At 39.4% G+C, this 20072-nt stretch overlaps 2 protein-coding genes across 5 annotated transcripts in view; both read right to left on the bottom strand.

Annotated features, from left to right (window-relative positions):
• Positions 1–663: 663 nt before the first annotated feature.
• Positions 664–12438, bottom strand: LOC133624479 (myeloid-associated differentiation marker-like protein 2). Of its 2 annotated transcripts, XM_072916430.1 has the most exons (4): positions 12337–12438; positions 5269–5387; positions 3641–3908; positions 664–1642 (listed from the first exon to the last, which is right to left on the bottom strand). In XM_072916430.1, exons 3-4 carry the CDS (start codon positions 3817–3819, stop codon positions 991–993), a joined length of 831 nt encoding a protein of 276 aa, XP_072772531.1. In that variant the 5' UTR covers positions 3820–3908; positions 5269–5387; positions 12337–12438; the 3' UTR covers positions 664–990. The 2 variants fall into 2 exon arrangements, with proteins under 2 accessions (XP_072772531.1, XP_072772530.1); XM_072916429.1 differs by having other exon boundaries at positions 3641–5387.
• Positions 12245–20072, bottom strand: part of aspscr1 (ASPSCR1 tether for SLC2A4, UBX domain containing) — a 34982-nt gene continuing 27154 nt past the window's right edge. For 2 of the 3 annotated variants that reach the window (XM_061988058.2, XM_061988059.2), the window contains 2 exons: positions 15817–16004; positions 12245–12478 (listed from right to left, as the gene is read on the bottom strand). In XM_061988058.2, the coding sequence (XP_061844042.2) occupies positions 12468–12478; positions 15817–16004 (199 nt within the window). In that variant the 3' untranslated portion in view covers positions 12245–12467. Of the gene's footprint in view, positions 12479–15816; positions 16005–20072 lie in introns of those variants that run through there. The other variant, XR_009818011.2, reaches the window with a different exon arrangement.

The following is a 20072-nucleotide window of genomic DNA, read 5'->3' as shown; positions in this document are numbered from 1 at the left end:
TTGGGTTGTTTTTTTTTTTATTAGATCGCAATTTTTGCCAGTCCTGGAGTGTGTGTCCAGTTTGGTGAGTTTTGAAGCATGTTAAGGGGGTCAAATTACAGCTCAAAGAGGCGGCGGAATAATAATAATAAAACCTTACAATTACAATAGGGTCCTCTGTCCCTAAAAAACAAAAACATAACAAAAGTGAAATAAAAAAGCTTAAAGGTTAAACGTAATTTAGAAAAAGTTGCAATGTTCACTAATAAAACAAAGCTGTTTTTTTTCTCTTTCAAACTGTCATTGCTCAAAACATAATATTGAATCAAAATCAATGTTATTATGAATTATTGACATATCCAAGGTTCCCATTACTTCACATCAAATATTCCACTAAGAAAAATATTTTTGGTGAAGATTTTGCAAATTTGGTAAATAAATAACAAAAATTTATATTTTGTTGTTTTCTTACTGTACCGAAAATGAACCGAACCGTGACCTCTAAACCGAGGTACGTACCGAACCGAAATGTTTGTGTACCGTTACACCCCTAGTTTTAGGTTAGCTCAGTGGCTCATTTTGTACAGTTACTCCTAAAACTCACAGATTCAGACACTCGGCACCATCTTTTAAGTACGGCGGCTTCCAGCAACCAGAGGTCCAGGGCACAGATAGCAGGCCCATCAAAATTTCCGCGGGAATTTTCTAGTTATAATTATTAGTGCATCTTGGTCAAGTTATTGTACATGAATAATTAAAAACTCAAACTTTGTGTTTTCATGTTGCTTTTCTTTGTCTGAGGTAGAACATTTTGAACTTTCCAGTGGTCTAAGTACATGACATTCGTCCACTGACACATTTCAGTGTTTTCAAGAAAGTCCACTTGGAGATGAAATTCGTAAATATGTCTGTCACATGAATCCAAGTAGTGAAGCAGACAGTATCTAATAATCACGGTGAACAATCATATCAACAATCATATGGAATGATCATATCTAATAATCATGAACACTATGCCCGTGAGTTGGTGGACAAACGTGATGAGATGAAGCATGTCCTCTGAGAGTAGATGAGGTCTGCCATGTAGAGTAGGAAGTTGGCTAAGGAGAAAACGGCCACCACAACTTTACTGTCCCACGGACATTTCCCATGAGGACATGACGATGGGCGCCAAGGGGAGCCATATTTGTTGTCGAAACAGTAAACAGGCCACACCACTGAAGCACTCATGTATAAAAGAACCTCCAGCAAGGTGCACACCACCACGAAGCGATCAAAGGACATGCAGCGCACAGACTTGGTGCGTCCACAAACCGTTGTGACGACCACCATCGTAGTCAGAGAGAAGCAGAAGGCGTAGACCACCACGCAGTAGATGGTGGCGGCGTAGCGGGAATACTGGCCCCCGTTGGCCAAAGCACCAAAGATGACGCAGGCCACAAAGCCTTGGACCACCTTGAGGAGCCCGGACACCGTGGCCATGTAGCCCACCACGGCCTGGCCCGGCCTAGCTCGGCACAAGGCCACCTCAGCCCCGTAGGCCAGTGTTCCCAGGATGGAGCAGACGGTGACGGCTATGCGGTAGTTTCGGATGTCGCAGCCGGCGTAGGGACACTCTGATTGGATGAAGAAGAGCGGATAGACCACAGAGGCTGTCACGTACCTGAAAGAAAAACTGTCAACGTCAGGAACACAAGAGTAGTATCTTCAGGAAGACATGGAAATATACATGTACTGTTTGTGTTTATCCTTAACATTCCTGTCATTTTATTTGACACACTATGAACTCAAGCAGTGGTTTTCATCCACTTTCCTTCAACTCAATAGTAATAAAACCGAAATCTTACTTGTCGGTACAAAAACCATTCTCGCCAAAACCAACAGCTTGTCCATTCCTCTGTCTCACCCTCCTCCCAAGTCAAGAGTCTGGGTGTCATCCTCAACAGCACACTCTCCTTTCAAGCACACATAAACAACATTACCGGGTCTGTTTACTTTCATCTTCGGAACATTAATCGTCTTTGCTCATCCCTTACCCCACATACTGCTGCCATACTAGTCCATAGCCTGGTCACCTCTCGCCTGGACTACTGCAACTCTCTCCTGTTTGGTCTCCCTCACAAGTCACTTCACAAACTTCAGCTTCTCCAGAACTCTGCAGCCCGGATAATCCTCAGAACCACTTCAATCCAGCACATCACCCCTGTTCTGCAGCAACTCCACTGGCTACCCATCAAACATCGTATCCACTTTGAAATAATTCTCCTCACTTTCAAAGCCATCCATAACCTCTCTCCATCATACCTCTCTGACCTGATCCATGTTGCCACGCCCTCACGTTCCCTAAGATCTTCTTAATCCATTCATCTCACTGTCCCCTTATTTAAACGGTCCACCATGGGTGCCCAAGCTTTCAGCCGCTCTGCCCCACATCTTTGGAACTCTTTACCACCAGACCTTCGTAACTTAGATTCAATATACCTCTTCAAATCAAGACTCAAAACACACCTATTCCTGACTGCTTGTTCATTGTAATCATCTTTTCTTCTCTATCTTTGTTGTTGTTTTTAAACCACTTTGATTTTATTGTTTTGATTTTGTACGGTGTCCTTGAGTGCCCAGAAAGGTGCTTGTAGTTGTAGGAGATGTCCTAAAACCTCATCAGGAGTCCCTACAAAATCCGTAAAATGTCACAAAATGTATATTTTTCGAAAAACTTTTTTTCGCTAAAATGTCGTAAGGGGGCACCCTTACACAAAAATTTAAAAAACGGTCTTGCTTCAACAGCACAATACTGGTCCTGTAGTTGTAGGAGATGTCTCAAAACCTCATCAGGAGTCTCGACAACACTCGAAAATGGCAGAAAGTGTATATTTTTCGAAAACTTTTTTTCGCTAAAATGTCGTAAGCGGGCACCCTTACACAAAAATTTAAAAAACGGTCTTGCTTCAACAGCACAATACTGGTCCTGTAGTTGTAGGAGATGTCTCAAAACCTCATCAAGAGTCCCTACAAAACCCGAAAATGTCAGAAAATTTATATTTTTCGAAAAACTTTTTTTCGCCAAAATGTCGTAAGGGGGGACCCTTACACAAAAATAAAAAAAACGGTCTTGCTTCAGCAGCACAATACTGGTCCTGTAGGATATGTCTCAAAACCTCATCAGGGGTCCCTACAAAACCCGAAAAAGTCAGAAAATGTATATTTTTCGAAAAACTTTTTTTTCTGTAGTTGGAGATGTCTCAAAACCTCATCAGGAGTCTCGACAACACCCGAAAATGGCAGAAAATTTATATTTTTTGAAAACTTTTTTTCGCTAAAATGTTGTAAGGGGGCAGGCACCCTTACACAAAAAATTTAAAAACGGTCTTGCTTCAACAGCACAATATTGGTCCTGTAGTTGTAGGAGATGTCTTAAAACCTCATCAGGAGTCCCTACAAAACCCGTAAATGACAGAAAATGCATATTTATATGACAGAACCTTATAAATAAAATGTATTATTATTATTATTATTATTACTATGGCATTTTGACCATGTTTTTTTTTGGACAATATCGTACTGATATTGTTACATCCCTAATAAATATAAATATATTATGTGTTTTTCTAGTACAAGAAGTCAAAAAAATCATCAGACGACAGATAAAGAGGAGACTTACATGAGCGCTGCAATGGCGGCACAGGTGACGGTCAGGTTGTCCCAGGATATCGGCAGGCAGCTGTAGAGACGAGTGGCGTCCAAGAAGAAGACCAGGACGGTCATGGCAAAGCAGAAGCACCACACGGCCATGCAGAACACACCATGTGAACCGCTGTATCCGGCACTGTGCGTTACCATGGCGATCACAGCACAGCCCGTTGCCAGCTGACAAAGGCGAGCAGCGCCAAGAGGTGACAGGAGTGCCCTCCTGTTTAGGTACGGACCACCTTGAGAATCCATTGTTGCGAGAGTGAGATCTTAAAGCCTTGTTTTCTATCAAAGTTATTCAAAGGTTTCTTTCGATGATTCTATCCAGACTAGTTTATCAAAATGATTTAAAGGTTTCTATGATGATCCCATCTGGTCAGTTTCTTAGAAAAGTTCTTTAAAGGTTCCTTTGATGATTCTATCTAGACTAGTTTCTTATCAAAGTTCTTTAAGGTTCCTCTGATGATTCTATCCAGACTAGTTTCTTATTAAAGTTATTTAAATATTTCTATGATGATCCTATCTGATCAATTTCTTATAAAAGGTATTCAAAGCTTCCTCCAATGACTCTATCCAGACTAGTTTCTTGTCAAAGTTCTTTAAAGGTTCCTCCGATGACTCTATCCGGACTCTTTTCTTGTCAAAGTTCTCTGAAGGTTCCTCCGATGATTCTATCTAGACTAGTTTCTTATCAAAGTTCTATAAGGTTTCTCTGATGACTCTATCCGGACTAGTTTCTTATAAAAGTTCTTTAAAAGGTTCCTCCGATGACTATCCAGACCAGTTTCTTATCAAAGTTCTTTAAGGTTCCTCTGATGATTCTGTCCAGACTAGTTCCTTGTCAAAGTTCTTTAAGGATCGTTTTATGATTCTATCCAGACTAGTTTCTTATCAAAGTTATTTAAAGGTTTCTATGATGATCCTATTTGATCAGTTTCTTATAAAAGTTCTGTAAAGGTTCCTCTGCTGACTCTATCCAGACTAGTTTCTTGTCAAAGTTCTTTAAAGGTTCCTCCAATGACTCTATCCAGACTAGTTTCTTATCAAAGTTCTTTAAAAGGTTCCTCCGATGACTATCCAGACTAGTTTCTTATCAAAGTTCTTTAAGGTTCCTCTGATGATTCTATCCAGACTAATTTCTTATCAAAGTTATTTAAAGACTTCTATGATGATCCTATCTGATCAATTTCTTATAAAAGTTATTTAAAAGTTCCTCCAATGACTCTATCCAGACTAGTTTATTGTCAAAGTTCTGTAAAGGTTCCTCTGATGACTCTATCCAGACTAGTTTATTGTCAAAGTTCTTTAAAGGTTCCTCCAATGACTCTATCCAGACTAATTTCTTGTCAAAGTTCTTTAAAGGTTCCTCTGATGATTCTATCCAGACTAGTTTCTTGTCAAAGTTCTGTAAAGGTTCCTTTGATGATTCTATCCAGACTAGTTTCCTATCAAAGTTCTTCAAAGGTTCCTCCAATGAAGAATTCCTTTATGTTGACTCAGACTTGTCCACTTGAGCGTTTCATGCCTTTAAATGAGCACAGTGCTCCTTAAAACTGTACCTGTACTGTCATTGATGTCTTCATGTTGTCAAAGGTTTACCTGGGATGGCGCACTATCGTCATCACGCTCCACGTGTCTCTGCCTTGTATAGCCCTCCTGTACAAGAGATGAAAAATGTCCCTTTTCGTGATGGAACCAACTTCTTAGTTCTGTATGTCCTGGAATGCAAAGATTTCCACAAGAGTGAATGAGCAGTTTTGTAAAAAGCAAAAGCAAAAAGGAGCCAGACAGTAGCAGCTGCTCTTCAAATATCAAAATGTTCTGCTTGGCGAGGGTGTGCTGCTGGGGGTCAGTCAGACCAGAATGGAAGTTATTTAGGGTTGGGCCCAACGAGAGTGAGTCTATTTTAAAACAAGAGATGACTGAGTCCAGAATGAAATGGTAGGGATCATCTATTAATAATTAATTGCAGTGGAGAAGTAAAAAAAAAAAAAGACTGGTGAGTGAAATTAGACATGTTTAGCACTAATTATAATTTTTTTCTAGCTTATTTGGCACTTTTTCCACTTGTGCTCTAACAAGTACAGATCTCATTAGTTCATCAATAATTAATGCACAAAGTTGCACACTTTAGTTTAATTAAGTCTTAAAGGGAAACTATTATGTAAAACCAACCTTTCTTACCTTTTGGTACCCGTTTTGTGTATTTGGGATCTGCACAAGTATGAAAATCTTAATGTGAAATCAAACCATGGCATGGCAGATACATTTATAAAACAATCTTGCCTTTTTCCAAACTTGCTCCAAAGGAGCTGTTTGGAATTTGAGACAATTTTGTTGTATTTTGCCTGAGGGACATCAGCAGATATCTCCATATTAGGTGGAGGTGTACCTGAAGTAGTCAGTAAGTCATATTTGTCACTATCCTCTTGTTGTGGGGCAAACGCATGCTAAAAACTTCCATTGTTGCCATTTCAAATAAAAAGTAGAATATAGTTCTTATTTCTCTCAGTAGACTCCATGTGGAAGTGCTAAGAACTACAACGTGGACGGCGGGGAGAAGACGCAGTTAAAGTGGAAGCACGTAAATAAAACGGCTCACAAAATGACGCGGGTCAGAAAGCAGCTTGAAAATGATCTGTAAAACATAATCTATGTAAAATTGTGACCATTACATTTTATGTGGACCACAATGAAGTGTTTTAAATGTAAAAAAAGATTTATAATATGACCACTTTAATCTGAATAATTATCTCTTCTGCGCTTAGGCCTAACATTTAGTATTTGTTTTGACAACAATTAATAATAATAATATTGGATTAGATTTATATAGCGCTTTTCTATACACAAGACATTCAAAGCGTGCACAGAGAAGTGAGAACTCCTCATTCATTCACTCCACATTCACACATAGGGGGTGGTAAGCTACATTTGTAACCACAGCTGCCAGTTTGCTCCCAAACATTCATACACATTTATACACCACTGGGAGCGGCACTGGTAGCAAGGGTGAAGTGTCTTGCTCAAGGACACAGCCGCAGTGACTTGGATGGTAGAGGCGGGGATCGAACCAGGCACCCTCAAGTTTCCACCACGCCGTCCCCTGACTGACTGCCCCCCCTAATTGCTCATCAGCAGCCAATCTTTGCATGTTGGCACATTTCACATTACAAAATAAGCAGCACACTTGGGAGTAAAAGACGCTACGCTAAAGATGCTACCAAATCCCATCCATCCATCCAATTTTCTACCACTTGTCCCTTTCGGGGTTGTGGGGGGGGTGCTGGAATCTATCCCAGCTGCATTCGGGCGGAAGGCGGGGTACACCCTGGACAAGTCGCCACCTCGCCCGCCATATTTGAGTGTGTGTGATGTAAGCGTTCATTCTTGCTGAATAAACGACGCACACGTTTTTGTGTGTCAACGACACTTCAAGTTGTCTTGCTTTCTCGCTACAAGCACAACAATACAGGTAAAAGCCAGTAAATTAGAATATTTTGAAAAACTTGATTTATTTCAGTAATTGCATTCAAAAGGTGTAACTTGTACATTATATTTATTCATTGCACACAGACTGATGCATTCAAATGTTTATTTCATTTAATTTTGATGATTTGAAGTGGCAACAAATGAAAATCCAAAATTCCGTGTGTCACAAAATTAGAATATTACTAAAGGCTAATACAAAAAAGGGATTTTTAGAAATGTTGGCCAACTGAAAAGTATGAAAATGAAAAATATGAGCATGTACAATACTCAATACTTGGTTGGAGCTCCTTTTGCCTCAATTACTGCGTTAATGCGGCGTGGCATGGAGTCGATGAGTTTCTGGCACTGCTCAGGTGTTATGAGAGCCCAGGTTGCTCTGATAGTGGCCTTCAACTCTTCTGCGTTTTTGGGTCTGGCATTCTGCATCTTCCTTTTCACAATACCCCACAGATGTTCTATGGGGCTAAGGTCAGGGGAGTTGGCGGGCCAATTTAGAACAGAAATACCATGGTCCGTAAACCAGGCACGGGTAGATTTTGCGCTGTGTGCAAGCGCCAAGTCCAGTTGGAACTTGAAATCTCCATCTCCATAGAGCAGGTCAGCAGCAGGAAGCATGAAGTGCTCTAAAACTTGCTGGTAGACGGCTGCGTTGACCCTGGATCTCAGGAAACAGAGTGGACCGACACCAGCAGATGACATGGCACCCCAAACCATCACTGATGGTGGAAACTTTACACTAGACTTCAGGCAACGTGGATCCTGTGCCTCTCCTGTCTTCCTCCAGACTCTGGGACCTCGATTTCCAAAGGAAATGCAAAATTTGCATGGTTGGGTGATGGTTTGGGGTGCCATGTCATCTGCTGGTGTCGGTCCACTCTGTTTCCTGAGATCCAGGGTCTTAGCCTTAAGTAATATTCTAATTTTGTGACACACTGAATTTTGGATTTTCATTTGTTGCCACTTCAAATCATCAAAATTAAATGAAATAAACATTTGAATGCATCAGTCTGTGTGCAATGAATAAATATAATGTACAAGTTACACCTTTTGAATGCAATTACTGAAATAAATCAAGTTTTTCAAAATATTCTAATTTACTGGCTTTTACCTGTATATAAGAATGTTGAAAGATGGCACCTGATGGCCATAAGACGTAGCTGCACTTTTTGTCCATATAGATAACAATAGTGTTCATGTATGAGATCTAGGGCTGTCAATTATGGCCAAAGTAATAATTAAGATTATTCTTATCAATATTGAGATCATTATAACTGATTGTTAAGTAAAGCAGTGTTGGGGTGTGGACGTAATACCATCATGTCCTTTGTAATGTCTAATAAAAAGGCTGCAGATGAACATTATCCATATATGTAATGACAAATACATTTTTTTTAAATTCTTTAATAATATTAACTTGCCAGCTTTTTGTCATTACATTATGCCTTTATCTCTATTGTTACATTTTGATAGAGGGAGATTTATTTTTTATTATTATTATTTTTTTTAAGTTATGTACATTCATATGTACATGTACAAAATCCAAAACCAGTGAAGTTGGCACGTTGTGTGAATGGTAAATAAAAACAGAATACAATGATTTGCTAATTCTTTTCAACTTATATTCAATTGAATAGACTGCAAAGACAAGATATTTAACGTTCGAACTGGTAAACTTTGTTATGTTTTGCAATTTTGGAATTTGTTTAACTGAAACAATACAAACATATTGCCATACTAACACATGCATTTTAAGCGTGTAAAGCATATTAAGTAATGATAACAATGCCAGCTTCATTACATGCGATAGCACGAACAAATAATCATGAGAACATTCCTACAGACATCACACATGGGACGCTTTAGTAAGTATGGATAGTTTTAGTTATATTGTAAAACTTACAAACGCTGCTTGGAGTGATGAATAAAGAATCCATACGAGTAAAAACGCTATGAAGGACTACAAGACCGTATGACACTTCTGGTTCAAAGCACTAAACACAAGAAAATATAGTAGACCATCACTGTGCAACACCTGCAGTGAGCAAACTCGTTCAAAAGATAACACCTTTTCAACGTCTCTGCTTGTGTTTAATGAAAACTTTTTGTTGAACACCAAGCATTATGGCTGTTAACGAAGAAAAATCCATAAATTGGCCGGACCACTTTATAAGCAACAAGGTTCAAAGCGTACGAAAAAAGTAGCGGCTTATAGTCCGGAATTAACGGTAACCGTTACACCCCTATGTCATATACAGTATATCATTATTGCAAGAAGCTGCAATATAGTATATTGCAATATATATTTTAGATATTGCCTATCCCTACTTCACTTAAAGCTGCACAACTTCACAGTCATCTTACAAGAGCCTCACTCACACTTATGTTGCCCTGCTGAAGTTCACAATTTTCAGGTTTGTGAATGCAACTTGTTCGCCTTAACAATCGTCGGTGCATAATGAGGAAGTTTTGTGTTGTTGTGACGAACCCTGTGGTGAAATGTGTGTGCAGAGGTGGGTCTGATGACTGTTGTTTTGTGTGTTAACATCGACAATAACATTGAGAAAAAGCCTCAGACTCGGTGTGTCGCTGCACTAATGTTTTGGTACTCAAATGAGGTACAGATAGCTACTTCCCCCATGTGGCTACTGCTGTTCTATGTAAATACTTCAAAACCAGTGAAGTTGGCACGTTGTGTAAATGGTAAATAAAAACAGAATACAATGATTTACAAATCCTTTTCAACTTATATTCAATTGAATAGACTGCAAAGACAAGATACTTAACGTTCGAACTGGTAAAACTATTTTTTTTGCAAATATTAGCTCATTTGTAATTTGATGCCTACAACATGTTTCAAAAAAGACAGAAAGTTGATGATTTGGAACATCCCACAGGTGAACAGGCTAATTGGGAATAGATGGGTGCCAAGATTGGGTATAAAAGCAGCTTCCATAAAATGCTCAGTCACTATGTCTAGCATTAAAAGATTACAGTTGGTACAAAATGCGGTTGCTAGACTTTTGACAAGAACAAGAAAGTTTGATCATATTACGCCTATACTGTATATACCTTTATATTCTTCCTACTCCTTTTCGAACATGTTGAAAAGAGAAACTGGAGATTGTGATGTATCATGTTGTATGCTTGCATGTTCGAAATAAACTCAAACTCAAACCTATACTGGCTCACCTGCACTGTCTTCCTGTGCACTTAAGATGCGACTGTAAGGTTTTACTCCTTCCGTATAAAATCACTGCAAATAAGCGGCAATGCCCGTGACCTTCGATCCCTCGGGCAGTACTGCATCAAAAAGCGACATCAGTGTGTAAAGGATATCCCACATGGGCTCAGGAACACTTCAGAAAACCACTGTCAGTAACTACAGTTGGTCACTACATCTGTAAGTGCAGGTTAAAACTCTACTATGCAAAGCGAAAGCCATTTATCAACAACACCCAGAAACGCCGCTTCGCTGGGCCTGAGCTCATCCAAGATGGACTGATGCGAAGTGGAAAAGTGTTCTGTGGTCTGACGAGTCCACATTTCAAATAGTTTTTGGAAACTGTGGACTTTGTGTCCTCTGGACCAAAGAGGAAAAGAACCATCCGGTAGGCGCAAAGTTCAAAAGCCAGCATCTGTGATGGTATGGGGGTGTATTAGTGCCCAAGGCATGGGTAACTTACACATCTGTGAAGGAACCATTAATGCTGAAAGGTACATACAGGTTTTGGGCAACATATGTTGCCATTCAAGCAACGTCTTTTTCATGGACGCCCCTGCTTATTTCAGCAAGACAACGCCAAGCCACATTCTGCACGTGTTACAACAGAGTGCGGGTACTAGACTGGCCTGCCTGTAGTCCAGACCTGTCTCCCACTGAAAATGTGTGGCCCATTATGAAGCATCAAATACCACAACAGAGACCCCGGACTGTTGTTAAAAGGAAAGGCCATGTAACACAGTGGTAAAAATTCCCCTGTGCCAACTTTTTTGCAATGTGTTGCTACCATTAAATTCTAAGTTAATTATTATTTGCAAAAAAAAATTAGGTTTCTCAGTTTGAACATTAAATATCTTGTCTTTGCAGTCTATTCAATTGAATATAAGTTGAAAAGGATTTGCAAATCATTGTATTCTGTTTTTATTTACCATTTACACGTGTCAACTTCACTGGTTTTGGGTTTTGTAGATGCTGTATCGGGATGGAGCCATTAAGAGTTTGAGCAGAAATATGTCATATAGGAATTAACTATACACAATAAAACGTTAACAAAATGCTGTGTCACATGAATGATTATTGAAGTAAAACCTTTGTGGCATGAAAAAAACAAGTTTAAAAAAAAAAAAACATGGGGTTTACTTTTTGATATCAAAATAAAACACAAAGCAGTTTGGCTAATGAAGATGAAGTCTAATAAACAAGCTTTGTTCTTCTCCAACGCCTCCTTGTGGTTCAGTACAACAGTTTGGCCAACAAAAATAAAGGGGAGTGATACCTTCCACATCGAATACACAATCTTCACGGCCTGCGTTCAGTTCGATGAGATGACGAAACATTTTAGCCAGTATTGATACTGATACAGTTTGCAGTTAAATAAAGGACAAGTGAACATTCAAGTCAACAAACTAAAGACTTTATAAACAAGTTGTGAAACCGTTCGACACATCACCTGCTGCATGTTTCCTCACGTCATTAACTCTCAGTCACAGCAGCTGATGGAGGCTGTGTTGAGAGAATAAAAGCAACATCAAATAGTTTTTCTCCTTCGCTGTATACTTTTAGTGTGGGGACAAGTGCGTCTGTGTCCAATATTGCCCACACCTGTCTCCATCTAAACACAGCAGTGCGCTCTGAATCGCCAGTTCAAAACCAACATGCGGCAGCACATAACTGTAAATGGTCATATTTAACAATCACAATAAGAATAAGCATTATTGGCTGAGTATAATCGATGTAGTGTTTCTATTATGTAGTCCTTCTATGAGTAAATAGAGCACATTTCAGTGTCATTTACATAGAAACAATTTATTTTTCAGCAAATTAAAGCTACACTCATGGAAATGTGCGCAAAAACAAGAATTTGAGAACATTTTATACAGCATTTTTTTTATTGAATTACGCAGTTCCTTTAAAAACAATCTTTGTGAAAATGAAATCTGTAGTCAACAGTTTTTTACCTCACAGTCCAAGAATCTTCCATGCTGAATTCAAGCAGCAGTCACAAAGCCACTTTTAAAGCACTTTACTGGTGTATACTGGTGTATACTGGTGTATACTGGGGGATATTGGTGTACACATGTTGCTCCTCTTATTTCTTACCTGTAAAGACCACAGATGTCAATCAACCAAAATGACACTTATGCTAAGGTTGATATTTATAAGCCATCATTGACATGTTCAAACCCTTAAAGGGGAACTGCACTTTTTGTATTTTATTTTGCCTATTGTTATCCATCATCATGTCTTTCATAATGATTGTGGTTATTTTTCAAGCGCTTTTCGTGTCTTTCTCACCTGTTCCAGGTCCTAAATAGCTGTCAACGTGTCCCAACTTGTGATCACAGCTCTGTTATAAATAGTTGGTCTGCGTTAGCGCTTATAATAACAATATCACCAATACTTGGTAAACATTCAAGTCACGAAATGTAAATGGAGTATTGTTGGCGCTTTTTGAATGGTTATCGGATTTTATGAGCGAAATAGAGGACCTAGCAAATGAGCGAAATAGAGGACCTACCGTTTTCTGCGCTTTAAGCAGACTCCTATTTACTTTGATTTAATATTTAGAAACAAGCGGGAGAAAATTGATAGATGGATGGATAAAAAAAATTTATATTTCCATCGTGAACGATAGGCAAAAAAGAAAAAGAAAAAGAAAAAAAAGTGCAGTTCCCCTTTAACACAGATTTTAAATTATCTTTTAAATTTAAAGATTGGAAAACGTTTAAATCCCCCTCCCTCTGATTGGCTCACTCACGTCACAACATAAGCGGTTGTAAACATAAATGGGTTGTGGACATACCGGTAATAGGGTTCCACTGTTGAAACAATTAAACAAAGCCTATTTGCTGTTTATTTATATATGCAGCAATTTAAGTGTATCTATTTATTAATCTGTAACTACTCTTAATTTTATGCTGCCCTTTTTTGCTGCAGCTGTTACATATACTGTATATTGTACATGGTAATTGAGATTTGTTATATATTGTATATATTAACATAATATATCCGTATATATTATATACTGTATAATATGTAAATATTACATATGTTATATTTTATATTGCCACTATGGTACATTTTTGTCTACTTTATACCTTTTGTTTTCGCCCTCTTTTTGTGCCCTTGTGTGCATTATCCTTTTCATCCTTACCCTTACAAGGGAAATTGTGTGGAACACTTTATCAAAATAATTAATGAGAGCATGATATATATATATACACGTAAAAGCCAGTAAATTAGAATATTTTGAAAAACTTGATTTATTTCAGTAATTGCATTCAAAGGGTGTAACTTGTACATTATATTTATTCATTGCACACAGACTGATGCATTCAAATGTTTATTTCATTTAATTTTGATGATTTGAAGTGGCAACAAATGAAAATCCAAAATTCCGTGTGTCACAAAATTAGAATATTACTTAAGGCTAATACAAAAAAGGGATTTTTAGAAATGTTGGCCAACTGAAAAGTATGAAAATGAAAAATATGAGCATGTACAATACTCAATACTTGGTTGGAGCTCCTTTTGCCTCAATTACTGCGTTAATGCGGCGTGGCATGGAGTCGATGAGTTTCTGGCACTGCTCAGGTGTTATGAGAGCCCAGGTTGGCTCTGATAGTGGCCTTCAACTCTTCTGCGTTTTTGGGTCTGGCATTCTGCATCTTCCTTTTCACAATACCCCACAGATTTTCTATGGGGCTAAGGTCAGGGGAGTTGGCGGGCCAATTTAGAACAGAAATACCATGGTCCGTAAACCAGGCACGGGTAGATTTTGCGCTGTGTGCAGGCGCCAAGTCCTGTTGGAACTTGAAATCTCCATCTCCATAGAGCAGGTCAGCAGCAGGAAGCATGAAGTGCTCTAAAACCTGCTGGTAGACGGCTGCGTTGACCCTGGATCTCAGGAAACAGAGTGGACCGACACCAGCAGATGACATGGCACCCCAAACCATCACCCAACCATGCAAATTTTGCATTTCCTTTGGAAATCGAGGTCCCAGAGTCTGGAGGAAGACAGGAGAGGCACAGGATCCACGTTGCCTGAAGTCTAGTGTAAAGTTTCCACCATCAGTGATGGTTTGGGGTGCCATGTCATCTGCTGGTGTCGGTCCACTCTGTTTCCTGAGATCCAGGGTCAACGCAGCCGTCTACCAGCAAGTTTTAGAGCACTTCATGCTTCCTGCTGCTGACCTGCTCTATGGAGATGGAGATTTCAAGTTCCAACAGGACTTGGCGCCTGCACACAGCGCAAAATCTACCCGTGCCTGGTTTACGGACCATGGTATTTCTGTTCTAAATTGGCCCGCCAACTCCCCTGACCTTAGCCCCATAGAAAATCTGTGGGGTATTGTGAAAAGGAAGATGCACAATGCCAGACCCAAAAACGCAGAAGAGTTGAAGGCCACTATCAGAGCAACCTGGGCTCTCATAACACCTGAGCAGTGCCAGAAACTCATCGACTCCATGCCACGCCGCATTAACGCAGTAATTGAGGCAAAAGGAGCTCCAACCAAGTATTGAGTATTGTACATGCTCATATTTTTCATTTTCATACTTTTCAGTTGGCCAACATTTCTAAAAATCCCTTTTTTGTATTAGCCTTAAGTAATATTCTAATTTTGTGACACACGGAATTTTGGATTTTCATTTGTTGCCACTTCAAATCATCAAAATTAAATGAAATAAACATTTGAATGCATCAGTCTGTGTGCAATGAATAAATATAATGTACAAGTTACACCTTTTGAATGCAATTACTGAAATAAATCAAGTTTTTCAAAATATTCTAATTTACTGGCTTTTACCTGTATATACACATACATACAAGAGAAATTGTTCCACACAATTTCCCTTGTGGACCAATACTGTTTGTCAAAGTGTAAGTATCATATTTCTACTTTTCCTCATGGTATCAAATCATACCAGACATGCAGCAAACAAGAACATCCAAAAATGAAAACACTGCTCGTGGTGACTGAAGCAGGAAGTCTTCTTCTCCGTCACTCTGCATCTGTAGTTTAATTGTAATTTATTTAAAACACCGACTTCTTTACTTTCAATTGATTTATTCTATCTGTAGTTGTTAATATCACCTAAAACAACATCTTTACTATCACATTATATACTCTACAGAAGTAGTTGTTTGTTGCTGTAATTTATTTATTACACCAACATCTTTACTTCATTCGACATCTGTAGTTGTTATGTTAGTATGCTCTGGGGACTTGCTTCTCTCAAACAGCATGCTGAGTTGTGTCCAGCAGGAGGAGGGGTTGTAGTACCTTAAGCCACCTAATGGACTTCTGACCTCCACGGTCTTTCATACCACAGGGACGGTATGATGTAACATTGTGTTGGTTTTTGATTCCGTGGTATACTTTAAAACTAGTAACCGGTCCATGACTACTGTGTCCTAGATTGTGCGTAACCCTCACCTGGAAGCTTGAGCCACTTGGGCACCTTTCCCCCTTCACATCTGGAAGGTTTAGCAGTCTGGGGGGTGTTTGCCGACAGGCTTTGGTGGTCCTTCAAGGGTAAGTTGTTGTCAGCTGTTGGTTGAGCAGGCAGTGCTTCTACAGTGTCCAAGTAGCTGGCGGAAGTTTCTGGTGACTGAAGCATGCAGCTGCCGTGTGGGAGGGGTGGGAGAGAGGAAGGACACAGGAAAACAAGGTTGACAGGGAATACACTCAAGAAGATAGTGCCATCCTCAGGGCTCAAATTTAACCGCGCCAATTGCCACGACCACCCTTGCCGTTAGCCGCAACGCCCTAAAAATTGATCACCGTCGACGGCAACAACATGCCGCGACCGCCCTTCAACTTTTTTTGGGACATTTGTAACGTAATTGTTTTGTCGAATAAATTGATAAAAACCCCCGACATGACTTTTTTCTTTCATTTACAACTTTTACAAGAAATACACTATTTGCATCAGGGTCTGGAAGGACGTCGAGTGTTCGGTGAATTTAAGTCAGGCAGCTCTCAAAATGCCGAGTAAGGAATGAGTCAAACGAAGAAAACAAAAACAATCACAGGCTGTTGGGAAAAATGTAGCAAGCTGCATAACTTCTTTAAGTAGGTTCATTTCATAGTTTAATAGAGTGCTGAATTTGTCGATCATTTGCCCTCGAAACTCAGCAGTTCTAGACCTGACAATGTTGTTTATGTGATGTATCATGAATGTTTATCTTGATTCGTGGCTGTCAACGACCACGTGTGTTCCACACGTGGATTCGTTTACTTTTTTATAATCGTTGAACATAAGTCGCTGATGTAAACAATGATGGAATGAAAATTGCATAGTATTTTATGTATTCGTTTATATACAACTTTACTAAAGTTTACTAAAAGTTAGGTCACACACAATATGATAGTCTGTTTTAATTCATCGATATTTGATTATTTGTATATCATATCCTGTATAAATCAATTATAAGAAACATATTAAAGCTGTCATATTATTTCACTATCTTGTTGTTTTAATAGGTGTTAACTATCAAAATAATTAATGAGAGCATGTATGTATGTATATATATATATATATATATATATATATATACAGTGGGGCAAAAAAGTATTTAGTCAGCCACCGATGGTGCAAGTTCTCCCACTTAAAATGATGACAGAGGTCTGTAATTTTCATCATAGGTACACTTCAACTGTGAGAGACAGAATGTGAAAAAAAAATCCAGGAATTCACATTGTAGGAATTTTAAAGAATTTATTTGAAAATGATGGTGTAAAATAAGTATTTGGTCACTTCAAACAAGGAAGATCTCTGGCTCTCACAGACCTGTAACTTCTTCTTTAAGAAGCTCTTCTGTCCTCCACTCGTTTCCTGTATTAATGGCACCTGTTTGAACTTGTTATCTGTATAAAAGACACCTGTCCACAGCCTCAAACAGTCAGACTCCAAACTCCACTATGGCCAAGACCAAAGAGCTGTCGAAGGACACCAGGAAAATAATTGTAGACCTGCACCAGACTGTGAAGAGTGAATCTACAATAGGCAAGCAGCTTGGTGTGAAAAAATCAACTGTGGAAGCAATTATCAGAAAATGGAAGACATACAAGACCACTGATAATCTCCCTCGATCTGGGGCTCCACGCAAGATCTCATCCCGTGGGGTCAAAATGATCATGAGAACGGTGAGCAAAAATCCCAGAACCACACGGGGGGACCTGGTGAATGACCTGCAGAGAGCTGGGACCAAAGTAACAAAGGTTACCATCAGTAACACACTACGCCGACAGGGAATCAAATCCTGCAGTGCCAGACGTGTCCCCCTGCTTAAGCCAGTGCATGTCCAGGCCCGTCTGAAGTTTGCCAGAGAGCACATGGATGATACAGCAGAGGATTGGGAGAATGTCATGTGGTCAGATGAAACCAAAATAGAACTTTTTGGTATAAACTCAACTCGTCCTGTTTGGAGGAAGAAGAATACTGAGTTGCATTCCAAGAACACCAAACCTACTGTGAAGCATGGGGGTGGAAACATCATGCTTTGGGGCTGTTTTTCTGCTAAGGGGACAGGCCGACTGATCCGTGTTAAGGAAAGAATGAATGGGGCCATGTATCGTGAGATTTTGAGCCAAAACCTCCTTCCATCAGTGAGAGCTTTGAAGATGAAACGTGGCTGGGTCTTCCAGCATGACAATGATCCCAAACACACCGCCCGGGCAACGAAGGAGTGGCTCCGTAAGAAGCATTTGAAAGTCCTGGAGTGGCCTAGCCAGTCTCCAGACCTCAACCCCATAGAAAATCTGTGGAGGGAGTTGAAAGTCTGTGTTGCTCGGCGACAGCCCCAAAACATCACTGCTCTCGAGAAGATCTGCATGGAGGAATGGGCCAAAATACCAGCTACTGTGTGTGCAAACCTGGTAAATACCTATAGTAATCGTTTGACCTCTGTTATTGCCAACAAAGGTTATATTACAAAGTATTGAGTTGAATTTTTGTTATTGACCAAATACTTATTTTCCACCATAATTTACAAATAAATTCTTAAAAAATCCTACAATGTGAATTCCTGGATTTTTTTTTCACATTCTGTCTCTCACAGTTGAAGTGTACCTATGATGAAAATTACAGACCTCTTTCATCATTTTAAGTGGGAGAACTTGCACAATTGGTGGCTGACTAAATACTTTTTTGCCCCACTGTATATGCTTTTGAGCCCCTGCCACGAAAAAAAAATGTTTGCCTTGGTGCCCTAAAATATGAGCCCTCCTTTAAGTCAACACTTGCCTTGACCTTATAAAGTTAAAATTCGAGGCCTGCATCCTCACTCACCAATTTGTGCTCAACATCACACATATCATGATACAATGTTGTCATACATCAATCAGCCAAAGAGCAGATATGCTAATGTAAGTATCTCGTAGTTTGCTTAGTCCAAGTGGAAAATCTGTGTACACGTTAACAGCAAAGTCTGTATTTCTTGTGCAGACTGAGACCGTACGGTGAGGACAAAAACAAAACAATTTTTTAATTTTATGAACCGGTACCGGAAAGTTTGGTCCCTTACGGGACCTCAACCTGGTATGGCAACCTCACGGTGAAACTAAAGAAGAAACTTTCTGGTTTGTTTAATGGGAAAAAGTGACCTTACCATCCATTTATGAACAATGTGTTCTTAGGCAAATCCAAAGGATAGTGAGTGAGCCATCACATATTCTTTATCTAAAATACCAACTCTTGCCTATTGGCAGATGATAAAATTCCCCAACTGCAAACTCAACCACTTTAATTAATTTGTACCAACTTCTTAAAATTCCTAATGACCTACTCAGTGGCCTAGTGGTTAGAGTGTCCGGCCTGAGATCGGTAGGTTGAGAGTTCAAACCCCGGCCGAGTCATACCAAAGACTATACAAAATGGGGCCCATTACCTCCCTGCTTGGCACTCAGCATCAAGGGTTGGAATTGGGGGTTAAATCACCAAAAATTATTCCCGGGCGCGGCCACCGCTCCCCTCACCTCCAAGGGGATGGGTCAAATGCAGAGGACAAATTTCACCACACCTAGTGTGTGTGACAATCATTGGTACTTTAACTTTAACTTAACTAAACACTGCTGATTGAGGCCGAAGATTACCGTATGTAATCATTTTTGTAGTGTTTTTTACTATAGTGATTTTTTAGCATATGTCTTTTAATTTATGTCTTTCCACTGGTGTGCAATACTGTTTTTAATTGTTGAGATGATACGCTTGCTGATGAACTGTTTGCTGTCACAGTGGCTGTTGAGGCATTTATGGCACAGTTTCTGAGTCCAAGACAAATTTCCCTAAGCGGGACAATAAAGTATTTTGTATTGTATACAAATACTCATACCTAACAGTGTACTTACTTAATTGACAAAAGTTTTGCAAGTATTAAAACAAATACAAACTTGATAGCGCATGCAGAGCTGATCTATTAAACTTGTGCGCAAAAACTAAAGTGTCAAAATCCAAACAACTCATTTGGGAAGAGGAAAAAGTGTTTTATTAATATCTCCGCCACACCTCAATATTTGGATTAAAATTTTCCAGAATCATTATGATCCCAAATACACAAAAACAGACCGAAGAAAAGTTTGATTTGCACAACATGACCCATATAAAACTTTGATTGTAAACATGCCCTAAACTAAGTAATACAAACCTGCATCATTTTACGGACAACATTAGTGCATGATGACAGTTCAAA

Source organism: Nerophis lumbriciformis, linkage group LG27, assembly GCF_033978685.3.
Source record: "Nerophis lumbriciformis linkage group LG27, RoL_Nlum_v2.1, whole genome shotgun sequence".
NCBI classification, from domain to species: domain Eukaryota; kingdom Metazoa; phylum Chordata; class Actinopteri; order Syngnathiformes; family Syngnathidae; genus Nerophis; species Nerophis lumbriciformis.
Note: the sequence above shows the minus strand (reverse complement) of the source record. Positions and strands in the feature narration are given on the sequence as shown.

Coding starts and splice junctions, on each gene's coding strand:
- LOC133624479 (XM_072916429.1), bottom strand. CDS start 3,921: ATGGATTCTCAAGGTGGTCCGTACCTAAACAGGAGGGCACTCCTGTCA. Junction 1,643..3,640: donor GCCGCCATTGCAGCGCTCAT/GTAAGTCTCCTC, acceptor TTTTTCTTTCAG/GTACGTGACAGCCTCTGTGG.